This window comes from Colletotrichum graminicola (assembly GCF_000149035.1).
Source record: "Colletotrichum graminicola M1.001 genomic scaffold supercont1.42, whole genome shotgun sequence".
Lineage (NCBI taxonomy): Eukaryota > Fungi > Ascomycota > Sordariomycetes > Glomerellales > Glomerellaceae > Colletotrichum > Colletotrichum graminicola.
In genome coordinates, this window is record NW_007361046.1 from 67093 (window position 1) to 92186 (window position 25094).

A 25094-nucleotide genomic window follows, 5' to 3' on the forward strand; every position below is an offset into this window, starting at 1 on the left:
TTCCTCTTGTGCCAGTCACGAAACGTACGCCTGAATGCAAACATTCTAAGTGAGGGGAAAAGCAATGTTTTGTGTCTATGTATGTAATAAATGAATCCTGCTTTATTAATCGCTATGTAAGACTGAGTGAGATCTCATCTCACTCGACATCGAACATGAACCCCCATTCAAAGCGAAGCCTGCAACCGAAACACGGCGCCTAAATAATGTTCAATGGGGTATCATTACTGCATGCTAGACTCCTAATCAATATCTCTTCCGCTCCTTTCCCCTCAGACTCTCGCGCCATAGGCAGCACACGCTCTTGGACTCGCACCATTGCTTCACTTCGCTCGGCGACACCTCGCCGTCGTAACCAACCCTGGAAAGCTGACCCGTGTTCAACCAGGCCGTGAGGTCCTCGAGCACGATCGGATCATACATCAACATCATCTCGTGGAAAGACGGTTTCTTCGGGTCCGTCGTCGGCGGCGCCGACATCACCGCCTCAGTGATTCGCGTAAACAGGACCGCTGACTGGCTGGTTGGCGGCGATGCAGCCATTGACATTTCCGTGTCGTCGCTGATGGACACCGATACCTCCTCGGGAGGCGGCGAAAACATGGGCTCGGGCGACGACCCTGCCGATGGCGACGGTGAAAGCGAGCCATCCGATGCCGAGTCTGGGATCTCAATGACAACCGATGCATTGGCCCTTTTTACGCGTGACGACGATGCCGGCGAAGCCGCTTCGAGATCCTCTGGTGCCGAAGTGCTTGCTTTAGCCTTGCCCTTCTTGGCCGTCGACGTCGAACCCGTGGCCTTCACTGGCGCTGTGTTCTTCTTGGGACGCCCGCGACCCCGCTTGGGCGACGGCGGGGGAGGTTGAGCTGACGGTGGCGGCTCGCTGGACGGCATCTCGACCTCGCTGGTTTTCCTAGGACGGCCTCGTGGCCGTTTAGGCGATGTGTTTACCACAGGCCTCGACGACTTCAGAGCAGCGGCTTGCGCCTGGGAGGTCGTCGAGATCGGGTGGTTCGTGGGAAGCGAAGCGAGGGCCGTCCTCTGCTTACTCGTCCAGCACTGATCCAGGAGGGCGAGCATAGCCTGCCGTCGCTTGACCGGCTTGAATCCATAAGATGCAATCTCCCTGGCAAGCTGGTTGTCGGTGTAAAGGTCGAACTTTGGTTTCGGAATCTCAGGTACAGGTTTCGGTACTGCCGTCAGCTCGGGTGCTTCTGCTTCGGCTTCTGATACCGATGACAGTTGAGCAGGCGGCAGGCCAGGAACTGCTTTCGTAGGCGGCACAGAGCCAGACGAAATCAACACCGTTGGGGCGCCTTCCGGTTCGCCTTCCGTTGGCCAACCAGTTGAGATAAAAGGCGCCGCCTCTTTCTGCGTCCTGGGCATGTCACCACCTGTCTCATTGCCCAGGAGCTCGTCAATGTCCGGGAACGAGACATCAGAGGGTATGTGGACTGGCAATGGCGCCGCCTGTCTCTGCTCGATGGGAGCGCTGCCGGCAGGAGCCTTGCTCAAGAGGTCGTCTATGTCGGGAAAAGACGCATCTGACGGGATGTGAGCCGGCAGCGATGCTGTTTGTTCTTCGACGCCTGCGTATCCAAAGGGGTTGAGTCCGGCTGCTACGCCTGGGAGTGCCTGGGGAGTATCGACGAGATTGATGACTTCCAGGTCTAGCAGCCTTCCATCTTCGTCCCTTGCACCAACATCCCAGAGCTTCTGCTTGGATTCGGGTTCGATGGAGTCGCTGTTGATCGGTGTCACGAACGGGTCCTTTCTCAGCGAGTTCGACGCCTGCAACGCGGTCTGGAGATCTCTGAGGAATGTCGGCGAGTGCTCTCGTGCCAATTGGCTCGAGGTCCCGAAGACGTAGTCCTGGTTTGCGGCTTGCCGCAACGCCGCGGTCGGAGACAGTAGGACGGGTTCTGGCGGAGGGACCTTCTTCGGCTTCTTCGCCCGTGGTGCCCGTTTCTTCCCTTTGGGCTGCGCTGCCTCGTCCTCGTCCACGGGCATTTCCTCTGTAGGCGCCGGGGCAATTTCCTGTTCGGTGGCATCTGGGACCAGGTAGGCTGCTGTGGCCAGCTCGGTAATTGTGCGTGGCTTCTTCCTTGGCGCTTTTGTCTTCGCAGTGCCCTTTGCTGGCGGCGCCATCTTGGACGAATCGCTGACGGATACCAGCTCAATCAGCTTCCTCTTTTTGAACGCCGGGTTATCCCCATCTGACGGTTCAGCAGATGGCCTCTGTGGTACGTCCTCATCCAGCCGGCCGTATCTCTTGAGGAGATTGTCGAATGTCTCCTTCGATGCTGCACGACTTGGGCTTCTTGCAGCCGAGGACATCAGCTCAATGGCCTGCGAAGACTCGGATCCCCTAATCAGTGCGCTATCAGCCGGCGGCGGTGTCCATTCTTTGCGACGTCTCGAAGCCGCTTCCAATTCCAATGGCTCATCCGCATCATTCTTGGGTAGTGCTGGCGGCTGGGCTTCTGGTTCTTCCCCGGCCATGGGGTTTGAAAAGTGATGACTCTTGACGGCGCCCTTCTTGGTCGGAGCCTTGGCTCTTGTTGTTTTTGGCTTCTTCTCCGGTTTATCAGTTGTGGCTTTAGCCTTTGCGTACTTCCTCCGTGGCGGGCTGGTTTCGACGTCTATGGTAGGGTTTGCTGGCGGTTCGTTCGCCTTCTTCTCTAGGACTTTGGCGCCTCTTTTTCGTTTCGGCTTCGAAGTCAGGGTCGCAATCGATATAACCGTTACATCCTCGTCATTTGGTATTGCTGAAGGATCAACAGCTTCCCTACAGGGCGTCGTAAGGTCGATCGCAGATTGTTCCTGGGGGAGAAAGCCTGAGGCGCTGGTGAAGTGGCGGCTCGTTTGGTCGGGCACTGGCATAGCTTCATATCCGCTTCGACTTTGGGGGCTCTTGGAGAACTGAGACTTGAGCTGGTCTAGGGATGGGAGCCCTGGAGAAGAGTCAAGGTTGAAGGTGTCATGACGGGTGCTTCGAAACGGAGACCCCATCGTGAATCTCGGGAAACCCGCTGGAATGCGCAGGGCGCATGGTTTCGATATGATGCGCAACAGGGTGAAGTACAATGCAAGCGCAACAAGACGAACAAGCTCAGCAGAGTAGAAATGGCATCGATGGCACCGATTTGGTGACGGGATATGTCGAACTGCGGAATTGGGTGGCGATAACGGTCCTTCCCGGCTGCTGTTCAAGGGGACGCCGAGTCGAGTTCAATATCAACAAAGCACAAACGCGCTGCGCTGCGGGGGGCCCTCGGAAGGTTAGAGTACACTACGGTACGTATAGCACCAGCCACATCCCGTCCGTATCAGCCACTTTCTTGAGCCCACTCGGTTCCACGTGACCCCTAGCCCTGAGTTGCCGGGTGGGTCCATCGCTCGGCAGCTCCACGGGCCGAAGCACACTCGCCCACAGACGCAGGCGCGCACACCCAAAATTTCCCTTTCGATTTTGAATATCGACTCCCCGCATCACGAACTCTCGTCGACGACATCATCCGCGCAAAACCACCACCTACTTGCCTCTAGACAACCCCGAACGCAAGTCGCAGCAATGGAGAACGACAAGGGCGAGATCGTCGATCTGTGAGCAACAACCCGTCTTCCCTCCCTTAAGCCCCCCTTCGAACCGCCCACGAACTTGGCCTCAGGAGAAAGATCACGAAAAGAGCCTCTTTTTTTTTCGGGCGCGGCGATGAGAGGGGGACCGTTGCTACTCCGACGCATATTGGAACATTGGGCTGACTTCTTTTCCTCCCTTCAATAGCTACGTTCCGCGCAAGTGCAGCGCCACCAACCGCATCATCAAGGCCAAGGACCACGCCTCCGTCCAGATCTCCGTCGCCAAGGTTGACGAGAACGGCCGCGCCATCCCCGGCGAGAACCACGTCTACGCCCTCTCCGGCTTCGTTCGCGCGATGGGCGAGTCCGACGACGCCTTCAACCGCCTGGCCCAGCGCGATGGCCTCGTCAAGTCCGTCTGGTCCGCCCAGCGATAAATGCTGAGGCTGCGACCTCGGGGGAGGAATGGTACGTCACGGGAGTTTATTTGCGGCTCGAGAACATGGGGTGGTCTGCACTCGGTCGGACAACGGACGGGGACTGACTTGGGCCCCCAACAGGTCTAGTCGTTTTGCGGTTCGGTCGGTTCAACATCATGGATCTAGAGTTGGTTGCATGGTATATCGCCAATTCGAGGCGTCCGGCTCTCTGCGGAGAGGGAAATGGCATAGGAATGGTTCACGACTACCCAACAAAATGAAGATTTTCCGCGTTCGAGATGAAAAGAAGAAAGACAAGAACAAGCACAGAGCCCAAAGACAACAGTCCAGTGACAACCCCCTTCTCTCTCTCTCCAACTCGCCCCGACGCGACAGTTTTCGCACGTCCTCTACTCTTCACACAAACGCTTCCCTCCCACCGGCTAGCGAAGGATTCTCGTGCCACCCTCGATGGTCTCCATGGTCGAGGATTCTGGGGCTACTTCGATAGCCTCCGTGCCGCAGATTGATGCAGCAGGCCTTGAAAAAGCCGTGGCGGTTAAGGTGTTCGTCATGGTACAGATACGGGTCTTACATGTCTAGGCGCAGCAGCCGGACCGTCAAAAAGAAACAAATATGACACCAATTTTCGGCACCTTGTTCGTTTTGTGCTTTTGCCAATCGCGGGCGTTCGAGTCGGCAAGCCGCAAAGTGCAGCGGTTGTCCTTGGTGTGAAACCCACGCAAGCGGAATTGAAGACTCGATGTGTGCTTCCGTGATATATTTATTCCTGGTGAACAACGTGATCCTTCTTACAGAAAACCACATTTACAACGGGCAAGCAAATTCCGCATACAGCCATCTGGCTCATATCCGTCATCAAACGTGGTCACGTCATGTTAAATTAAGAGACATCTATCATCGTATCCAAACACCTTTGCATATCCGAGACGCATCCGACGCCGCCTACAACAAGTAACGGAAGTTGGGGTTCTGGCTTGTGTGTTAGTGGTCACTGTTCTGTCACATCTTCCGCTCGGGGTAACTTACCTCCAAATCCGTCAGGTCTACGTCGTCGTCGTCGTGCTCGGCGTCGGGGGCGCGACCGGTCGCCGCGGCCGCCGCGTCCCTTGCCTTGTTGCGGCGGATGAGCAGCATCCGCAGGGAGATGGCGACGGCCATCTGCGCGGCCGCGCACGCCAGGATGACCTTGCACCCGGTCTCGTACAGCGGCGCCTCTTTGGCCAGGAACGCGTGCGGGCCGATGATGTTGCCGACGCAGTAGGCCGTGAAGACGATGGCCGAGGCGGTGATGCGCTTCGTGTAGCCGCCGACGTTGGACGCCGGCATATGCAGCGCGAGCACCAGCGATGCGACGAAGGAGCCGATGAAGTAGTACCCAATCAGCACGCCGACCTTGTAGTGCGCCCGGTCGAGCTTCCAGACCATGGCGCATCCGACGATGGTGGGGATCAGCCACACGGCCATGACGATCGTGCGCATGTTGCGGAACCGCGACGCCGTGTAAGTGCCTCCGAGGATCCAAAACACCTGGAAGGCGCCCTGGGGGATGCCCAGCGCCGTCGTGAGTAGCGGGTCCGTGACGAGGCCCTTGATGATGAGCTTGCCAAAGTTGGCGAAGCCGCCGTTGATGGTCTCGTTCAGCAGGACGAAGAGGAACAGTAGCCAGACCTGGGGGTCGAGGAACGCCTCCTTGACCTGGTACAGCTTGATCGTCTTGTTGAGGACGCCCGTCTTGGCGAGCCGGGCGCGGCCGACGAGCAGGGCCCTCTCCTCGAGCGTGAACCGCTTGGCGCCCAGGATGCTGTCCGGCAGGAGATACAACAGCAGGCAGCCCCAGAGGACGGTGATGCCGCCGCAGAGCAGGAAGACGGCCTTCCACACAGGGAACCCATCGATCTGGCCAATGCCGTAGCTGAGGAGGCCGCCGATCATGGAACCCACGCCGTTGCAGCAGTAGAAGAGACCGGCCCGGAAGGGTTGCTCCGAGCGGACGTACCTGGCCCGTGTTAGCCTTTTCTCTTCTTCTTGTCTTCTGCGCTGCTTGCATGAGTCGCGCGCGTATGCCGCGCCAACTTACCACATGGACACCATCATCATGAAGCAGGTCGTGATGGGCGCCTCGAAAGCGCCGAGGAAGAACCGGCACGCGGCGAGGCCGGCAAAGCTGGAGCATGCCGCCGTGATCATCAACACGGCTCCCCACGACAGCACGCACCCAGCCACGACCTTGCCCATGCGCGTCTTCTGGGCGACGTAGACCCACGGGTACTCGGCCACCAGGTAGGCCAGGTAGAAGATGCTCGCGAACCACGAGTACTGCGTCTGCGTGACGCCCGTAGTCGGGAACAGGTCGAAAACGGCCGCGTACGACAGCGCCTGCTTGTCGATGTACTGCAGCACGTAGGTGCCGGCGAGCAGGGGCAGGATCGTCAGGTCGATCTTGCGCACCAGCCGCCGGTTTCTCTCCTTGTCGTTGACGAGCTCAGCGAGGTACTCCTCGCTGATGTTGTGCTCGTGGAGGAACGCCGCCGACTCGTCGAGGAGCTCGACCTCCCCGGCGGTAATCGACTTTGTGGGCTTGAGGCCATCCTCGGTCTTCTCGATGTCCTTGTCGGCCATGTTGACGGTTGGGCCACGGGCAGGGGATGGACTCTAGAAGGTGATGGTTGGTTGGCCCAAGAAAGAATCCGGCTTGGAACCTCTTCCCAAGGACTCCCGGTCACGAGCTGAAGGGATATATCCCTTTAATGGGCCTCATGGTCGACTGTTCATTATCTTTACCATCTCGGCATCCATGCTAGCGAGTCCGGGGTAAATCTACATGGGCAGATAGCTAGACGTACGAGCGTCCATCAATGGGGAGGTTTCCTATCTAGGTGCCGGCGACGATTGCTTATCGCGGGGACGAGCGTGACGGGGTCCAGGGTCTGGGGGCCAGGGGGCCTAGCACCGGGACTCGGGAAACTGATAAGACGGGACGAGCGAGCCCGTCCTGCGAGGGATCCGGTCGTCAGATCTGGCCCCGAGTGCGCGTCCTCCGCCGAGATCGGCCGTCCGATCTCCGCGGGAAAACCAGCCTGGGTATCGAAAGCCTCTCATTAAACGTCCGCCTAATCAACGTCTTCCTCGCCGAGCGCAGGGGTGAACTGATGGCTGATAGCAGGCCACGATACGGAGCTTGCCCGATAGTCGACAGCTCGAAGCTTGCTTGAAATGACTCGGCGGGCCGGTATGGGTTCATTGCCCGACTATCGATAACAACATCGTTTGTAACACCCCTCACTCCTCCCCTCCCCCCCTCGTTGGCGAACGCTCTCTCCTCAACTCTGCGTCGACGACGAATACACTCTTTTTGAAGCCGAAAGACTCGAGGGGGGAAATCACCAAAGCAAAATGGGATCAACGATTGAAGACGCCCGTCCGTCCGTGACGCTCACGCAAGGAACCGTCGTCGGCGTGACCCTGACGGACGGCCTGCCCCGGCCGGTCGAGGCCTTCAAGGGCATCCCGTATGCGCTCCCGCCGACGGGAGCCCGCAGGTTCCGCGCGCCGGTCAAGGTCGAGCCCTCGACCGAGACCATCGACGCCTCGAAATGGGGTGCCGTCGCCCCCGGCAAGCAGCTCTTCGCCGGCCCGTCGTACGAGTACAGTGAGGACTGCCTGACGGCCAACGTCTTCCGGCCGCCGCGAACCACTGCCGAAGCCGCCGGGAAACCGCCGCTGCCCGTCGCCGTGTACATCCACGGCGGCGCGTTCAACAGGGGCACGGCGATGATGCACAACTCGCCCTCGTTCCTGGCCCACTCGGGACAGGAGTTCATCACCGTCACCTTCAACTACCGCATCGGCGCGCTGGGATTCCTCCCGTCTACCATGAGCTTCGAGGAGGGCGTGCTCAACCTGGGGTTGAAGGACCAGCTCCTCCTGCTGGAGTGGGTGCGCGACAACATCGCGGCCTTTGGCGGCGACCCCAACAATGTCACCCTCATCGGCATCTCGGCCGGAGGACACTCAGTAAGTTGCCCAAGCCCCCCCCCCCCTTCTGTGAGACCACCGAACCTGACCAAGTCACCCACCCCGCCCCAAGATCGGCCACATCCTGATGCACGACGAGGGCCAATATGACCCGCCCCTCTTCCACAAGGTCGTCCTCGAGTCGGGCGCTCCGACGTCCCGCGCCGTCCGCCCCTACAGCGCCCCCGTCCACGAGGCCCAGTTCGCCGACTTCCTCGCCGAGACCGGCTGCCCGCCCGGCCTCTCCGCCGCCGACACCTTCGCGCACCTCCGCGGCGTGCACACCGAGGTCGTGCAGAGGGCCCAGATCGCTGTGTTCGACAAGTACAACCCCTCACTGCGGTGGGCCTTCCAGCCCGTCATCGACGGCGACATCATCCCCCGGCCCCCGATGGAGTCCTGGCGGCTCGGCAAGTGGCGCAAGGTTCCCGTCATGACGGGCTTCAACCGCAACGAGGGGTCCATCTACATCAACAAAAAGGTGTCGGCGTCGGACGAGTTCACGCGCTTCTTCGCCGACCTGCTGCCGCTGCTGTCCAAGGAGGACATCGAGGCCATCGACAGGCTCTACCCGGACCCCCTCACCGTCGCCGATTCGCCGTACAAGGAGCAGCTCGACGGCACGGGCGCGCAGTACCGCCGCCTCGAGGTCGCCTACGGCCAGTATGCCTACGTCGCGCCCGTCCGGCAGACCGCCGAGCTCGCGTCGCGCGCATCGCCCGAGCAGCCCGTCTACCTGTACCAGTGGGCGTTGGAGAGCTCCCTTCTCGACCGCGCCCGCCACGGCGAGAACATGTCGTACGAGACATGCGAGCCGGCCAAGATGGACCTCTCGCCCACGCAGCGGGAGCTGTGCCTCACGCTCAACGCCTACCTCACGAGCTTCGTCGTGGCCGGCGACCCCAACGCCATCCGCGGTGAGAGCAGCCCCGACAGGCCGGCGTGGGAGAGGTACGTCGCCGACGACCCCAAGGCGATGGTGTTCGCGGAGCAGAACAAGGAGCTCGTCGGCGGCGCGCCGGGGGCCCCGGCCAGACTATGCCCCGACACGTGGGCGAGGACGGAGTCGGAGTTTTGGTGGAGCAAGGTCGACCTCTCACAGCAGTGAGGCCGTAGATTGTCGGTCGAAATAAAGTAAAAACAAAAGATAGAAATAAAAAGAATGATACCAATTATTTTCAAGTTTATTCGCGAGCAAATGGGGGGGGGGGGAGCATTTCACCGGTTGTGGTACTTGTTACTTGACCCGCAACGGCAGCCTTGGCGAGAGCACGTTTGTCAAGCCATAGGTTCCGAATCACGTGTAACCGGTTCTATAACGGCTCAGGTACGGCGGCTTGTAGGTTGGTTATGTTCATTCATGTCTTTTCTTGACCAGCTAAGCTGTGGTCTGCCTGTTCCCCTTTGTAATTAGCACTCATCTTTACCACTGTATGTGTATATACACATTTGTTTATCCTTATACAACTCCAATTAATCATGAATAAATGAAAACTAAGTAGATCTTCAATTCTGACCTTTGCTCAGGAACTTTTGAATAATGATCCGCTGCATTTAATTGCCAGGTTCCAGTATGAGCTGTGACTATTTAATGTATTAAATCTAGATTTGATCCAACGTTGCATACTGCAAGGTTGAGACTATCCCTGGAGAGCCAAGATAGCAAGATGGACAAATACCGTACTTACTTATTGTGACACATTTACAGATACTATTCAAGTCGGTGAAACATAATTGTTTGAATGGGAAATTATAGATCTTGGCGCTGTATTACGTATACGATCCTGCTATAAATCGAAGTGGTTTCATGTCTCAAAGTACCGTAAAGACAAGTTGGAGACGTGCCCATTACTGATCGACATCCTGTACCAGCTTCCAACCTAGGCCAAGCTGCCCACGACCTTCATCTCCCCTTTGGCCTCCCTACTTGCCTCCTTGAACTCGACAAGCTTGAGCGGCCGGTAGGTGGGCTGCCACATCTGCTCTCGGATCCACTCGTCCAAGTCTTCGTCGTTGTCGGGGATGCCCTCCTCCGTCGCGACGCCCTCCTCAACGGCTGCCTTGATCACCCTCCTTGCAACCCTCACGCTGACATCCCTGACGATATCGACGCCGGGCAGCAGGGGCGCCTTTTGGTCCTTCAAAGCGGGGCTCAGCGACGCGACGCCCTCGACCGCTGCCACGAGCATCTTGTCCGTGACCAATCTCGCGCGGGACAGCACGGAGCCCAGACCGATGCCGGGAAAGACGACGGAGTTGTTACACTCAGCAACCTCAATCTCAACCTCCTTGCCGCCCTCGCCCCAAGGCCCCTTGACGGGCTCGAACGGTGACCCCGTCGCGACGAGGGCCTTGCCGTCGGTCCACTTGTAAATGTCCTCGGGCACGGCCTCGTGCAGGCGTGTGGGGTTGGAGAGCGGGAGGATGATGGGCCTCTCGACACCCTCGGCCATGGCTCGGACGATTTCTTCAGTAAAGGCTTTGGGCTTGGTGGAGGTGCCTATGAGCACGTTGGGCTTGACGGTTTTGACAACTTCGAGGAGGGAGCCATCTTTGCCCTTCCACTCTGACGAGTCTCGCGCATAGTCCTTTTGGGCTGTCGACAACTCGCTTTCTGTTGTCAACAGACCGGGCTTATCGATCAGCCTTGGAAGAGGCTAATTAGCAAAATGGTTCAGATTTGAGAATGGCGCAATTTACCAGATATGCTTGGCCGCCTCCTCCTTGCCGATGTTTCTCTCGGCGGCAATGGCATCCCTGACTTGGTCTGCAATGCCGACGCCGGCCGACCCGGCCCCAAAGACAACCAAACGCAAGTCAGAGAGTTTCTGGTTGCTCACGTGCAACCCAGCCATAATGGCGGCGAGCGTAACGCAGCCTGTTCCTTGTACATCGTCGTTGAAGCACGGGATGTGAGGGCGATACTGGTCCAGAATCCTCCGTGCTTGATTCGCAGTTGCATTAACACTAGTTGGAATCTACATATATAGGGATATAGATGGGACTTACCATTTGTGAGACCAAAGTCCTCAAAGTGTATATAAGCGCGCGGGTACAACTTCCTGGCAGCTTTGACGAACTCATCGACAAAACGGTCATACTTCTGTCCCCGCACGCGATTTTGGCGGAGACCCAGGTAGAGCTTGTCGTTCAAGAGCTCTTCGTTATCCGTACCGCAGTCCAGCACAACAGGCAATGTCCTATTGGGATGCACACCGGCACAAAGCGTTGTGAGGACAAGCTTCGCCACGGAGATCAAGATGCCGCCGACGCCCTGGTCGCCGATGCCAAGGATTTCTTCGCCGTCTGAACTATTATTAGTGTCAATCTGGGTATTGGGAGGCAATGGATGATACCGGTGACGACGATGTAGTCAATGTCCTCTGGCCGTCCCCACTGGGCGAGGTCGTGGTGGACGCGGTCAATGTCGTCGATGTTGAGGAAGCAGCCGTCGGGCCTCCTGAAGAGGCGGGAAAAGTTCTGGATAGCGTCTCCCTCGGTCGGGGTGTAGACGATGCTGAACATTTCGGGGAGATACGCTTGCAAGAGCTGTTTGACCGTCAGACCCCGCGAAACATGCTTTCTATGAAACCACGACGGACACAACACACCCTGTAGTACAGCACCTCGTTCTGCTCCTTCAACGAAGTCAGGAACGTGTTCTTGGCAAGATCGTCTCGCCGCGACTTGTACTGTTCATAGGCGCGTTGCATCTGCTGTTCCAGGGTATCGACGCACTGCGGCAGCAAGCCGGTGAGGTTAAATTCTCGGCGCTCGTCTTCTGGGAAGGCAGTCCCCTTGTTGAGGTAGGGGGTGTTAAGCAAGGCCGTACCGGTCACGGCGCAGCTGATGGGACCGCTGGTGCTCAGCGGCAACTGGGAGAACTTTGCCTCCTTGTGGTCCTTGTTCGGCGCCATGGTGTGTGATGGACGGGGCGAGTGTAAGCGGCGAGTCGATGGGGTTGCGAAGATGGTTCAGAGATTTCTGAGGTGGCGTCAGGAGCGCAATGAGTGATGCTGAGCTTGGCTTTATTAAGTGGGAGGTCGTCAAGTTGCACGATGTTTGGTTTTCAACACGACGTGACGGGAAGCGCATGCAGACGTGGAGAGACGACACTGTATGTGAGATGGAACCTTTGGGCTTCCAATGTGTTCTTTTTCCTTGGCAGAAGGAACCACTAAATGCTACAAGCTAAACTACATACACATTCCTGCCTGCCTACCTACCTGCCTACGGCCTAGGTAGTGCGCACATGCAAGATTGTGGTAACACCTAATACCTAGGTAGTGTATCCGTACCTACCTAGTGTACAAGCGAGGGCGCTGACTGGGAAATGACGTCAACGTCCCCTTTGAAGGATGCGGCAGAACGAACAGGGTGACGGACTGACAACAGCGCCCGCATACTGCGTGGACCAATCCGCAAAAGAGAACCACCGAAACTGGGTCTCGGGACTGGCTGATGTGAACCTTTTCTTTATCTCATCCTCTCTCCTTGCCGAGTTCTCCAACGTTCGGGAGGTCCCAGCAGAGCCTTGCACGGGTGGGCTGGACTGGGCTGGGCATCCGATACCATGTCACGGGTTCTGTATCCGTATCATTCATTCATATCTATTCGACAGCACAGTCATGCACAGTGGATGTCAATGCCAAAAACATGGAAAAATAAAATAAAAATAGGTAATGACAAGAAAAGAAGATATGTCGGTACGCCTGGAGCCTCGCCCATGTAGGTAAAAAAAGATGGGCGTGGACTATGATGGTCCTGTTCTCTCTCGCAGCCAGGAAAGGGAAAAGGACGCGGAACGCGACCAGTTCTTACTCTCCGTCAAGTGGTAGTTCCAGTCCTCTCCAGAGTGCACCGCAGAACGCGGCGCAAGAAGGAGACCCCCGCCGAAGCGAAGACTCGTGAGAAGCCCGAGTGACTGGGATAGATGCTGCTGGTTTGTTTGGCCTTTGCTCTTACTCATGACAGTTGCATGGCATGGCGTGGCGTTGCATGATGATGGCTTGCAGTGCCAGTCAGTGTAAAGCATTGCGGCAGAAATCAGGGGATACATTGGGCAATGAATAATGCCAAATCCTCCGAAGAGGGGGAAGAGATATCCTCCTGCTGAAGCTCACTTGAGCCGTCCTGCGTCTTTTTGCCAAAACGTCTCCGCGTTTGCCATGATGTGTGTACCGATCACACAACATGGCCGACGGTGTTTGGTGTGCGTGAAGCAAGGTGGCTGGCAGTCAGAAGGAAAATTTCTCTTCGGATTTTTACGGTGCGAGAAACTCATATTACATAAGCCGGGGAAGGGGAATGGACATCGAACGAACCCCTGACAACAGGGGGTGGGACCTTCAGAGATGGAACGTGAAATGATGTGGGGACACGGCACGTGCACCTGGCGCCGGCTGGGCATCCGTGCCGTGTAAGTCGATTTGCCATGGACAGGGCGGTCAAAGCCAGCCAGGCCAGCGGGTTATTGCAATTCACGTGAACTTCAACAAAACGCTGGGAAACGGAGATGGGAGAGCGTCCATGACATGACATGACATCCCCCTTTATAATAACATGAGATTGGATCACCATATAGACCCAATAAGCCTCTCACCTCCTTGCGTATGTTTCTGCGTAGCAGCATCGCAGAGAAAGGGAAAGGCCCTGGGTCCAGGTGCCGTGGTCCTTCCAGGCTGGTCATCGAGCCGAACGAGCATGTCACCCAAGTAGATATTGCGCATCATCTGAGAACATGCAGCAGGTCAAGCTGATTAGGCCGTTGGACTTTGATGGCAGCGTCCAGAGCTGTCCATTGCTTACGATATGGATTAAGGAAGCGGTATACCCCAAACACCCAAACATAATCATTCACACACTTAATCCCAGGCGAAGTCGCTCTTCAGATTAGCCCAGCCCGGGCCGCCTCGCCGCCGCCGTCCTGGACGAGATCGTCCATTCTCCTCTTGCCCTTGCCAATGCCTCCCTCACCAACCCCCATCCTCCTGGCGACGTATCTCTGCGCAACGATGCCGACGGCGAGGCTCAGCAGCTCCTCGATCCACTCAGCAACCCACTCGCGGGGGTCAACGCCGCCGCTCTCAACAATCTCGCGGATCTCGTCGGGGATGGACTGGTTCAAAGAGGGCTCCTGGCCGTCTTCGCCGCTGGCGGGGGTCAGCGGGTTGGAGGCGTCCAGCCAGCGGATCCACTTGGCCGGGATGGACTGGCTGATAGTCGAGAACTCGATCTCGTGCACTGGGTCCAAACAGAAGACGGCAAAGCAGACCATCTCGTCCGCCTCGTCCTGCTCGGCCACGGTCGAGGCCTCCTTCTCCTTCTCGACAGCCGCCGTGCAGGCAAAGAGGGCCAAGTCAGACGTGGTGCCCACCGCCTGGATGGCAAGAAACAGGTCGGAGCTGCGCACGGGGTTGTCCTCGCTCAAGGGCTCGGTGGCCCGCACTCTGGCCTGCTCGATTCCTCCGTGGGCACCAAAGTACTCGTTGGCGTAGCCCTCGGCGCCTGCACGGCAAAGCTTGGTACCCTCGGTTAGTCCCTTGATCAAGCCGAGGTCTCTGGGAGAGTCGGACTGTCTCCACCAAGGGCCGTCTCGCCAGCCCGCGGCGCTGTCATTGGAGTGTCTGCGGCTGGTGTTCTCCTGGACGCGTTGGATGACCATCAGCTCGCCGCCTTCCACCTGGGACATGACGCGCGAAAAGGTGCCGTAGATCAAGGGGTCGAGCGAAGGGTACCCGACCATGTCGTGGGTGATGTGGATGAGCAGCCGTTCGTGGGAGCTGATGGGAGGAGCGATGGTATGGAGGATATTGGTGAAGGTCGGGAGTGCTTGCTGGCGAAGGTTGTCTCCTGAATAAAGGTCGCCGTTAGCAACTGATTGCGCCTAGCGGTCGCTGACGGCCCTTGAAGCTTATATATCACGAGACGAGTCCCAAGGGTAGGTGTGCAGGCAGGCACTTACCGAGAGCCCTGAGGCCACCAACGTTTCCTCGCACCTGCTCGGCCCACTTCTTGGCATCCTCGTTCTTCTGGATCTCCTTGACAGCGGCCTCTGCCTGCTTCATGGCGGCGGTCGCGGTGTTGAAGATGCCTCCCCACCAACCACCACCACCCCCAGCGGCGGAGGCAGCAGCCTCGGGCACGGCGGTCGATGAGGTGGGAGCGGACTGTTCGGCGGGCTTCTTGTCGGGTTCTTGCAGATCGGAGCTCGTAGCGCTCGGGGTAAAGCTCGCGCGGAGGGATCGGGCGCTGTCGGTGGACTTGCGGGGCGCGGCGGCGGACTTGTCGTCGATGGTAGGGGTTGCGGAGCGCTTGGGAATTCCCTTGGCGGCCGACTCCTTAAGACGGGGCGTGTGCGGACGGGAAGGCTGCTCGAGGTCCTTCTCGAGCTCGGCCAAGATGTCTTGGTCGGCCAGGGCCTTGGAGGCGGCGGTGGTGGGCTTGTTGGACTTCTTCTCGAGCGACTTCTTGGGGGCGGCGTTGTCGCCGATGCCCTCGAATAGGTCGTCGATATCATCGCCAGAGGTGGCGGACTTGGTCTTCTTGGAGGCCATGGCGGGTGAGTAGTGTCGACGTGTTGATGTGGTGGTGAAGTTGTTGCTTGCGGGGCAGACGTCACAAGCTGTGGCGTGGTGCGGCAGCTTTGAGGCGCCCGTCAGATAAGGTACGTGCAGCAAGTTGTACAGTGAGAGGTAGTACCTACTGTAGCTAGCTAGGTAGGCAGGTAGGTGGTTTAGGTACTCCGTACATACCTACGGATACCTACCTGTAGAAGGATAGGTGGGCGGCAAGCTGAGTCAGGCGACGCTAGGGACCCAGCACGGCTTGTTGAAACAAGAGGTTGAAGTACCTAACAATAGATAGATATGGGGAAAGCCACTCGGACAGTCAAAGTCGAAGCAACGAGGACGATGTATGCCGGCACGACACGGCGGTATCATGTATGTACAACTATAGATAATACCTATAGTTGAGATTGCACACAGCTGGTGTCGGAGTTGAAGGAATGGAACATGCTGAATTGCTTCCCATCAAATAAAGCTTGGGGATCCGAAGTATAGTATTCGTACACTCACTACCTACGTATCTGAGAGAGGCAGGCGCACAGCTGCACGCAGTCAGCAGAGAACAAATGGCAGCTGGAGACTTGCATCATCAGGGACGGACGGAGCTATGCATCAGGTCGAGAAGATAAAAAAAAGGGGGCTAATCCCGATCGGGAGGAGGAGAGAGCCGTGTGCTCTCATTGGCTGTCGACCCCGGCGTTCCGAGTGAAAAAAGCGTGTCGTGTGGGGTTAGTCGTGTCCGTCTGAAGTACCTAACCATTTGACCTTCCCAGGGGCAATCTTTGATTAGCTAAGATGGGTAGGGGAGGGCACCTCTACCTGAATGCAGAAGGACACCTTGGAATTATTATCAGTGAACAGCATAGCTGTAGCCCCTATAAGTGGCCTTGCTCCGGGGGGACTCGTGCGCACTTGGACACAGGACTTGGTACCTGCCTTAGCTGAGAGCGTGCTGTAAGGTCATCGACAGTGCATTACATTACAGAGGCAAGTACACCTAGGAGGACTGACTGACTGACTGAACCACCAGGACAGTGAGGTACGTACCCCCTTTTATTTGGTTTTATTTGATTTTGTTCCGCAGCGCAGCGTGTCTCTCACCTTCACCCAGGCGGCGTGGCTGGCTCGGAAAGAATAACAGCCAATGCCAGTCCTGGAAGGAACCATCCCAAAGGGGGTCCAGTTGTCGTGCCTTCCTTGCCTTGCCTTGCCTTGCCTTGCCGGCCTTGCCTTGCCTTGCCGTGTGTGTCAATTCTCCTCTACTCTACTCAACTCTGCTTGCCTTGCTTTGCCCTACACTGTTCTTCACTATTTATTACTTACTCGCCCCTCTTTCGCCAGCAGAACGGAACAATAGCCTGCCCGTATTAATCAGACGTCGTCGACGTGGAAGTGGACAGGGTCCCCCGGCAGGCAAAATTCGGAATTGCAGGCCAACGGAAGACCGTCAGCCTCTCTCTCTCTCTCTCTCTCTCTCTCCCTCCTGCTCCACTCGGTCCCTGCCAGCCAGCAACGGCCATCTCAGCAACAAGACTGGAACGGGCCACCAACAACCCAAAATCACTACTTTTTCCATCCCAGATATTTCCCATTGCCAACGACCTGGCCCAAGAGAAACCACCGTCGCCATCTTCTCTTCCTCTCTGGCTTTTTCCAGACCCCCTTTTTGTTTGCTCTGGATATCGCGCACGTCGTCCCTGACTGGGCCCTATTCTGCCACTCACCGGCATCATAGGAGAGAGAGCAGCTCTGTCTTTCTCAGCAGCAGCAGCAGCAGCAGCAGCTTAGGCTCAAGTACACACACACACACACACACACCACGCACACCACACAACCAACACACACACACACGCACACACCACGCTGGCACAGACAGGCTTAGTCCGGTCTCTCTCTTTTCTCTCATTCACCTCAGTCGAACCACATCACCACTTGCATCGATTCCGGTTTTGTCCATACCTCACCTCATCCGCCGATTCTTCTCCCTTCTCTCCCTTTGCTGCCCCAACCCGTCCGCGCCGCCCCAGAGGAATCCTCCTTCGGCCTTATTTTCACCGCTCGTCACTTATTCAGAAGCCACACGTCCGTTTAACTGAATGACTTCTTTCCCCCGTCCGGCATCTTATTCCGGCACCACCCCATCACCATCAACAAGCCCAACATATCTGTCTCCGTAAGCCAGCTCATCTGTCTTTTTTTTTTTTTCATCGCCTCATCACACGACCTTTTCGCATTCAACCGCCATGGACCAGCGCTCTCGTAGCAGCCGTCCGAATCGTCGCAAAACTCTTCCCACTTCCAGCATACAGTCTGATACCAGCGCCGGCGCCGAGTCTACCTCGACCATCATGACGCGCTCACCCCCCGTTGCTGCCTCTCGCACTCCCCAGACCGCGCCGCAAAATCGTCGCAGCGTTAAAGTCATTCCTGTAAACAGCCCCTTCAGCCTTCGCTCCTCCCCCTCCACCACTGCCCCCGGCCCCGGCAAGACAGCCCTGAGGAAGAAGTCTCGCGCTGGCTTTGAAGGCGCCGCCGATGAAGACGACGAGGCATACCGCAAGGGCCCTCACACTTTGCGGAAGCGTGCCAAAATCGATTACTCGGCCGCCGACTTTGAGGACGAGCTGCCAGAGATTGCCATCCCCGCTCCTCGTGCCGCCACCCGCAAGAGGCGCGCTGACAGTGAAGTCGCCGACGACGAGTACTCTACTCCTGCTGCTCAGAAGCGTCGTGCGACCTCGCGAGATTTTTCCGCCGCCAGCGTCGCCGCCGCCACTCGCCGCCGGACCCCGGCCCGCAGGAGCATCGTTGAACCGCAGTCCTTCCACTCTCAGCCATCAGATGAGGACATTGTCAAGGATACTATCGAGGTCGTCGGCGACTCTTCCGATCTCGTGAGCTCCGATGATGCCTCGGACCATGACGAGAAGGACAACGACCATTCGGGTCGCACCTCAATCCCTGAAAAACATGAACAGCCTTCATCCCCTATCCGCCGCAGAGCCTTAGACGTCCATCAACTCATGTCCCCCGTCGACCAGCAAACTGTCAAGCGCGACGACAGGCACTCAAGCCAGGCTCAAGACGTCTCGGCCGTCGCCGCACCTTCTGGCATGCGCTCTAGTCCCATCATGGCACATCCTCGGCCGATTCGCTTCAACCATGTTACCATTATCAACGGTCCTGGCTCACGCCCAGAGGCCGAGCAGGTGCCTACGCACCGCACTGAATTCTCCCAAGATTTCTCATTCCAGCCCAAGAGAGAAGCCAGCTCTCCCGTGCGTCCGACCGAAAGCCTGCCGCAGAGAACGGCCCTGCCGGAAGCGGTTGAGTTGGCCACTCGGCAAACTGTGGTTTTCGGCTCACAGGAAAGCTCGGCTCTCGCCGTCTCCGGGAACCATGAAGCTACCGTCGCCGCCGCCACCACCAACAATGACCATGTAACTGTTGCACGACCTGTTGAGGAGGTACCGCAGCCTGCCCCTAAGCGAGACACTCATGGAGAAGTCGTCAATGGCCATGTCGAAGCCGCCAAGTATGACCTGCCGCCTCATCAGCAGACAGAAAGCTCGCAGCCTCCTGCTGCTGCGATGCACGGCACTGAAAAGCACGATATCGACGCTGCTGATTCGTTCAGTGCCCAGCCTGAAAAATCCTCTCAATCTAAACACGACATGAACGGCAACGCCTCGGAAGAGTCAGACGCAGATACACAGCATGATGTTACTGTCCACCCACCAAAAGCTGCGTCTCCGCGGCCCACTTCCATCCCCAAGACGACGAAAAAACGTTATGCATGGTCCCACCTTACGCCCTACATTGACGGCGAATATGTCACCCACTCCATTTACCCCGTCGCGGTTGAGGCTTCCGCACCGGCTTCCAATGCTGACGCAGCTGAGGCTGGCGGCGACGCGGAGAATGCCGACGACGCAGCGTACCAGGCCGACCCGAACGCTGACTACAAGCAGGTTGATGTTGACGCAGACGAAGATGGGAACGCGGACGCGGACGCGGATGGCGAGGGTGATGACGTCGACCGCGACGCTGAGCATGACGAAGATCTTGCGCCCGACAGCCAGGGCCAACCACTGTCCCAAGGTTCTGCCTATAACTCCGCGGCCCCTACTCCTGCCCTTACGCCCCGTCAAGGCTCACCGGTATTGCCCGCTGCCATCACCGGTACGAGCACGCCGGCTCCACTCATGCCCAAGCAGCGCTTCCGCAAGCAGTACAAGTTCAAGAAGATTAGAGATCCCACCGAGTTCGCTGCCTACCTAAAGGACACCAAGGAACTCTCGGATGAGGAGCTCTGGTATCTCCTGGAGAAGGCCAACGAGTGCCTCGTCGCCTATCAAGAGGAGTATAAGAAGTGCACCAGAATCGTAGACGATCAGGAGAACGCCCAACGTCGAGCCGCTCAAGACACCGCCTTCGAAAAGAAGACGGCAGACCTAAACGCCTTTGCCAAGGTAGACTCGTATATTGAAAAGGACTTTGAGGTGCAGGGCTCTCGAGCTACCATCAAAGAGAAGGACGCGGGGATTCTCGATCAACGCTGGCAAGACAGGATCATGGCAAATGCATACGGCTTCGAATACGACCCTCACCCCAACAAGATCGGCAACCAAGACCCCGGTGCGCAGAGAGAGGGCGGTGGTGAGGGAGGCCGACAGCTCCGAAGCCAGCCTCAGGCGAGCGCCAAGGCGGCCGAGGGCGACGGCGTCATTGTCTCGGGCAAAAGAGCCCGCAACCCCCCCAAGTTGTTCGACGGTGTGTTGCAAGACGACCACCGTGCAGCAACTCCAGGAAGTAACAAGCCCGGCCCCAGGAGAAGGGGAAGGGCTGCTGCCGCAGACAAGGCCGCCTCGCAAGAGCAGGAGCCGGATGAGCCGGAGCCCCAAGCAACCTCGCCAGCCAGGCCCGGACCGAAGAAAAGGGGACCGAGGGGCAGGAGGTCTGCCGTGGTGGTGTCTGAGCCTGGTACTCCTGTACCTGAGGAGGACGCCGTCGCGCCGCCTCCCGAGCCAGAGCAGGCGCAGCCCCTGAAGCGTAAGCGTGGGCGCCAGCCAAAGTCGGCGGCCGTCGTTATCGAGGAACCCGAGCCAGAGGAGCCAGAGAAGCCGGCCCCAAAGCGTGGTCGCGCGGCGAAGAGACAGAGCAACGGCCATGTCACCAGTACTGCTGAGACGACTGACGAGTCTCGCCCAACATCGTCGTCCTCCAACGCTACCATCTCAGATGACGGTTCAACCTACGGGCTGCGCCAGAACAAGCGGCATCGGAACTGGAAAGAGGAGACCGTCGCCGACGAAGAGGAACCGGAGCCGGAACCCCAGCCAAAGAAGTCTCGCATCATCCGTATCAACCGGAAACAGAGCGCGCCAGAGCTCGCGCCCAGGAAGACGGCGTCGGAGAAGATCCTCACAGAGCTCCACGACTTCTCGACATCGTCGACTGCGCCCGACTCTCCCCGTTTGACGGTGTCCTTTAAGCTTATTGGAAAAGACCACTGGACCCTCAAGCCTGCGCCATCCCCGCGCCAAACCTCGACGGACGTCAGCGAGTACAACCTTGCGACACCCCGACCAGCACCAGTCTCTGCGCCCGCATCCGCAAAGTCCTCGGCACCACCAAGCCAGGCCGGAGAGGAGAAGGACTACTCCACCATGACCAAGTCGGAGAAGATGTCGGCGTCAATGAAGAGTAAGTTTGCAACGATTCAACCTTTGCCCGACCAGGTGTCGCTAACACCCATTGCAGAACGATGGCTCAACGGCAGTATGCAGGGTGCCGTCAACAAGAGAAAGGCAACTCTCGCTGCGAAGAAGCAAGCGGCAGCACTTGCCGAGGCTCAAGCCGCCCAAGCCGCCCAGCAGAAGGCGATGTCATTCCAGCAAATCGGACCCTTCCCCATGGGGCCGAGCAAATAGATGTGGTTTATCCAATACCATATCGTCATATAACATACTATACCGTCGTGAGAGACGGCACGTGGGTCTGCCGCGTCGAAATGGCGACAAAGGCCACACGAACCCCGCCAAGGTTGACCAGGCGGTCATGAAAGCCACGAACACCATTACCAGCATTGATGCTTCTACTCCTTAGAGTAGGGTTTTTATTTTATTTTTTATTTCATCTTTCTCAACAGCTATCTAGCATTGTATACCCATTCGCATGACGACAGTCGCGTCCGAATGTCGTGGACAAGGCGGGTGAAGTAAACACAGACGACCTGCATCTGCCATACTTTAATTGTTTTTCGTCCAAGTACAAATAGCAACGGAGAGACAACCTCGGGAGACTTTCTCTCACACCATCGGCATCGGAAAGCGAGGGCATCCAATTCCTTTTTTTTTCATGTTGGGATTGGAAACCAAAAAAAGAGCGTACGGATATTGCATTGAACGGACGGAGCAGGCCGCGAAGCCTACTCTTTCCGAATAGGAGGGGGATCACAAGGGCCGTTTGCTTGTTCATCTGGTTTTTTTTTCTTGCTCATCTTGTGTTTTATTTCTTTCCACTTTTCTTTGGATCCCTGCTACCGAAGATGACTTCGTTGGCATGTGTTGGCTGGACTCGGAACCGGCTCAGAGGTGGGCATTCGAGATCATGTCGACGACAAGAACATGATGTGCTACCTCTCACTCGGTCGGGACGGGTATGAATGAGGGATCTGCTCTGGTTTCTTGCGAAAGATCATGTCCAAACGCACCCAAGACGTGGCCGGCGTCGAACGTGGTCTCGGATGAGGGGAGGTGAGAGGGGGATATGATAGACTGCATACTTTTGTGGCAATTAATCCTGCTGTCGAAAGCAACCTTGATGACGATGCAATGCGAAAGCCATGGTATTGTGATATTCCGTACCGTAGGGTATGGATCTGCTAGTTTTGTCTCGTATATGGGCTAACAGCCTCACGCGGCGATGATATGCCGTCGCCGTCCTCCTCGACGTCGCACCGAGACACCCTCGTTGGCAGACCGTATCCCACGGACACGGCGAGAGGCGATTAGCAGAGAAGACGACGAACGCCCCTAAGCTACGCTGGCCGGCTTAGCCTCCCCCCATATTCTCTCAGTTCCCTCATGCATATAAGGCCCCACGCCACAGCCTGTTGTGTCCATCTCGGCCCTGCCTTGTCACTGCATTAGGTAAGCGTCCACGTGCTTTGCGGTCGAGTGTGCGCATGTGCGCCTTCACACCAACTTTTACCTCACCGCAGGCGTTGACGTGCCTTGCGGCAGAAGTGTATCCGGTTTTTTGGAGGCGAATATTCACTGCTTTTTTTTTTCTTTAGCCACCACTACGCAGGCGTCAACATAGCTTGCAGTAAAGTATAGGTATACGATTCTTCAAGGCATCTTGACTGCATTACCTAACCCCCACGCAGTCCTTTTTTCCCTTGCCCACGCACGCGCCTGGTGCACCCGGGGGCAGCCAGTGGGTGGGTCTCTCCCTCTCCGCCTGAGTTAAAAACGCAGTGAAAAGTAAGCCAAACGACACCGATGCTTGCTCGGTGAAAGCTGATTCGCTCTTTGGGCTTGGTACGTAGGATGCCAGTCGGAACAAATATCTCATCCTCTGGGCGAAGAAGCCCTGTGAGAGACCCAGCCAGCTCGGCCAGATGGCGTACATAGATGCTTTTTGCAATCGCCATAGCCATCCCGTCCCGCAGAAGGCTCCGCTGCCGCCGGGTGAAGGCAGTCAGAAGTTTCGTCCCTGCCAAGTGCAGCGAATTGTGCTTTGGGAGAATCAGAGTCATCCGTCGCCGGAGATGCATCTCACGTAGGATTAATCCCAGGCTAGTCGGAAGACATCCATTCGTCGGTTCCTTCACTGCAACTTTAACCCCCCCCCCCCCAAAGGCAATGCTACTACATTGTGTTCCATGCTGACAGGAGGCGAGCTGTGCCCACTGCTTTCGGATAAACATCGGCTAGCGAGGCGTCATTGGCTCTTGGGCCCTTCCCGAGCAGGGCTCCCGCCTTGACCGGGCGGCACAGCTCCGGAGACCTCCGGCGAGCGGTTCCGAACTCCTCGGGGGCCGCACCAGGCAGGCCTCACAATGCACAGGACAAACAAGGGGGGGTACTTCATCAATCGCCGTAGGACGGCCGGACGGGAATGTGTATCGTGCGCAAAGAATCGGATTTTTGTATCTCCTCTGTATGCGAAATGCCTGGTATGAAATTTCTTTCCCTTTACACGCCACAGCCGAAATGCAGAGCCTGCCAGTTCCAGCGAGGAAACTAAAAAGAAATGAGACCAGGCCAACAACCCTCTTTCTGATTGTTTTATACCCTTCCTCTGCTCGGCCCCTCCGGTCACCGAAGAGGCCTCCCCAAGGGAAGGGTTTTAGGGGGGAGAATGGTGATGATGATGTCCCATGGTTTCCGCACCGGTTGACCTAATCCGTAGCCATAACGTCGTCCTTTTCGCCCTTTTGTTTCTTGACTTTGTGAAAGAAAACTCCTTTACATAACGACACCGGAGTTGCTGGCAATACGCTGAGAAGATGTGTCAGTAACAGAGGGTCGAGGTTCCTGTCCATCGTTCGGGGCAACTTACGGGCCAGAGCTCAGCAGCCTCCTTACCGACGGGGCCGGTAATGGCGGAGCCCTTCATCTCACCCTTGGGGTTGACGATCTGTGGGGGATTCTGGTCAGCAGAGTTTCCTTGTTTGCTTGCAACGACGACGGCTGGCGACGGGACTGGCGCAGAGGCCGAGCCCCATCCTACTCGGCGCGTCGCATCCTCCAACATCCGGGGGGGGGACTTACGACACCGGCGTTGTCCTCGAAGTAGAGGAAGACACCGTCGAAGCGCTTCCAGGGCTTGGACTGGCGGACGATGACGGCGGGGTGGACCTTCTTGCGGAGTTCAGGCTTTCCCTTCTTGACGGTGGCCATGACCATGTCACCGACACCACCGGCAGGCAGTCTGTTGAGGCGGGCACCGATACCCTTGACGGAGATGATGTAAAGGTTACGGGCACCGGAGTTGTCGCAGCAGTTCATGACGGCACCACTGCAAATCACATGTCAGCCAAAAGTTCCTTTTGCGCCGTCGCGTCTCCTTGTTCGGGGCAAGGAGACGGTCGGAGGGTTAGGGCTTGTTCGTACACGGGGAGACCGAGGGTCATCTTGAGCTTGCCACCAGGGGCACCACGCCTGTGAGAATCTGGTCAGCACTTCTGCGTCGAGTGTCAAGATTGCTCGGTTTCTCTCTCGATGGGCGCGGCGTTTCGTCTCGGCAGTCGGCGGGGGGCGTTTGCAGATTTTTTTCCCACCAAACGTCCAAGAGAAAGTCTCGATTTATCGCAGTTGTGTCTGGTCTTTCTCGCCGTCGTTTCCATCTCTCAAAAAGTCCCAGTCCTTCCGATCCCTCTGGTCGAATATTTTCCCTCCTCTTTATCTGCGTCGTTCGTGCATCGCGTGTCGTTTTGAAGCGCCCGCCCGCATCGCCGAGTCGCCATCCCACC

General features: G+C 57.4%; 8 protein-coding genes across 8 annotated transcripts; 3 read left to right on the plus strand and 5 right to left on the minus strand.

Moving 5' to 3' along the window:
- Window positions 1-246: 246 nt before the first annotated feature.
- On the minus strand, window positions 247-3015 carry GLRG_08521 (AT hook domain-containing protein; the record flags this gene model as incomplete). Its single annotated transcript, XM_008099421.1, has 1 exon — window positions 247-3015. One exon carries the CDS (start codon window positions 3013-3015, stop codon window positions 247-249), a length of 2769 nt encoding a protein of 922 aa, XP_008097612.1.
- Window positions 3016-3577: 562 nt separating this feature from the next.
- Window positions 3578-4022, plus strand: GLRG_08522 (ribosomal protein S21e; the record flags this gene model as incomplete). Its single annotated transcript, XM_008099422.1, has 2 exons — window positions 3578-3609; window positions 3791-4022. The coding sequence occupies 2 exons, from the start codon at window positions 3578-3580 to the stop codon at window positions 4020-4022; spliced, it is 264 nt and encodes an 87-aa protein (XP_008097613.1).
- A 948-nt stretch (window positions 4023-4970) lies between these two features.
- On the minus strand, window positions 4971-6647 carry GLRG_08523 (major facilitator superfamily transporter; the record flags this gene model as incomplete). The annotated part of the gene is made up of 3 exons (XM_008099423.1): window positions 4971-4997; window positions 5055-6024; window positions 6106-6647. The coding sequence occupies 3 exons, from the start codon at window positions 6645-6647 to the stop codon at window positions 4971-4973; spliced, it is 1539 nt and encodes a 512-aa protein (XP_008097614.1).
- A 774-nt stretch (window positions 6648-7421) lies between these two features.
- GLRG_08524 (carboxylesterase) lies at window positions 7422-9150 on the plus strand (the record flags this gene model as incomplete). The annotated part of the gene is made up of 2 exons (XM_008099424.1): window positions 7422-8042; window positions 8116-9150. 2 exons carry the CDS (start codon window positions 7422-7424, stop codon window positions 9148-9150), a joined length of 1656 nt encoding a protein of 551 aa, XP_008097615.1.
- A 772-nt stretch (window positions 9151-9922) lies between these two features.
- GLRG_08525 (malic enzyme) lies at window positions 9923-11959 on the minus strand (the record flags this gene model as incomplete). Its single annotated transcript, XM_008099425.1, has 5 exons — window positions 9923-10688; window positions 10743-10986; window positions 11052-11348; window positions 11399-11591; window positions 11654-11959. 5 exons carry the CDS (start codon window positions 11957-11959, stop codon window positions 9923-9925), a joined length of 1806 nt encoding a protein of 601 aa, XP_008097616.1.
- A 1970-nt stretch (window positions 11960-13929) lies between these two features.
- Window positions 13930-15598, minus strand: GLRG_08526 (uncharacterized protein; the record flags this gene model as incomplete). Its single annotated transcript, XM_008099426.1, has 2 exons — window positions 13930-14894; window positions 15007-15598. The coding sequence occupies 2 exons, from the start codon at window positions 15596-15598 to the stop codon at window positions 13930-13932; spliced, it is 1557 nt and encodes a 518-aa protein (XP_008097617.1).
- A 2255-nt stretch (window positions 15599-17853) lies between these two features.
- On the plus strand, window positions 17854-21543 carry GLRG_08527 (uncharacterized protein; the record flags this gene model as incomplete). The annotated part of the gene is made up of 2 exons (XM_008099427.1): window positions 17854-21316; window positions 21374-21543. 2 exons carry the CDS (start codon window positions 17854-17856, stop codon window positions 21541-21543), a joined length of 3633 nt encoding a protein of 1210 aa, XP_008097618.1.
- A 2544-nt stretch (window positions 21544-24087) lies between these two features.
- GLRG_08528 (ribosomal protein L14p/L23e) lies at window positions 24088-24755 on the minus strand (the record flags this gene model as incomplete). Its single annotated transcript, XM_008099428.1, has 4 exons — window positions 24088-24120; window positions 24182-24259; window positions 24394-24640; window positions 24736-24755. The coding sequence occupies 4 exons, from the start codon at window positions 24753-24755 to the stop codon at window positions 24088-24090; spliced, it is 378 nt and encodes a 125-aa protein (XP_008097619.1).
- Window positions 24756-25094: the final 339 nt, after the last annotated feature.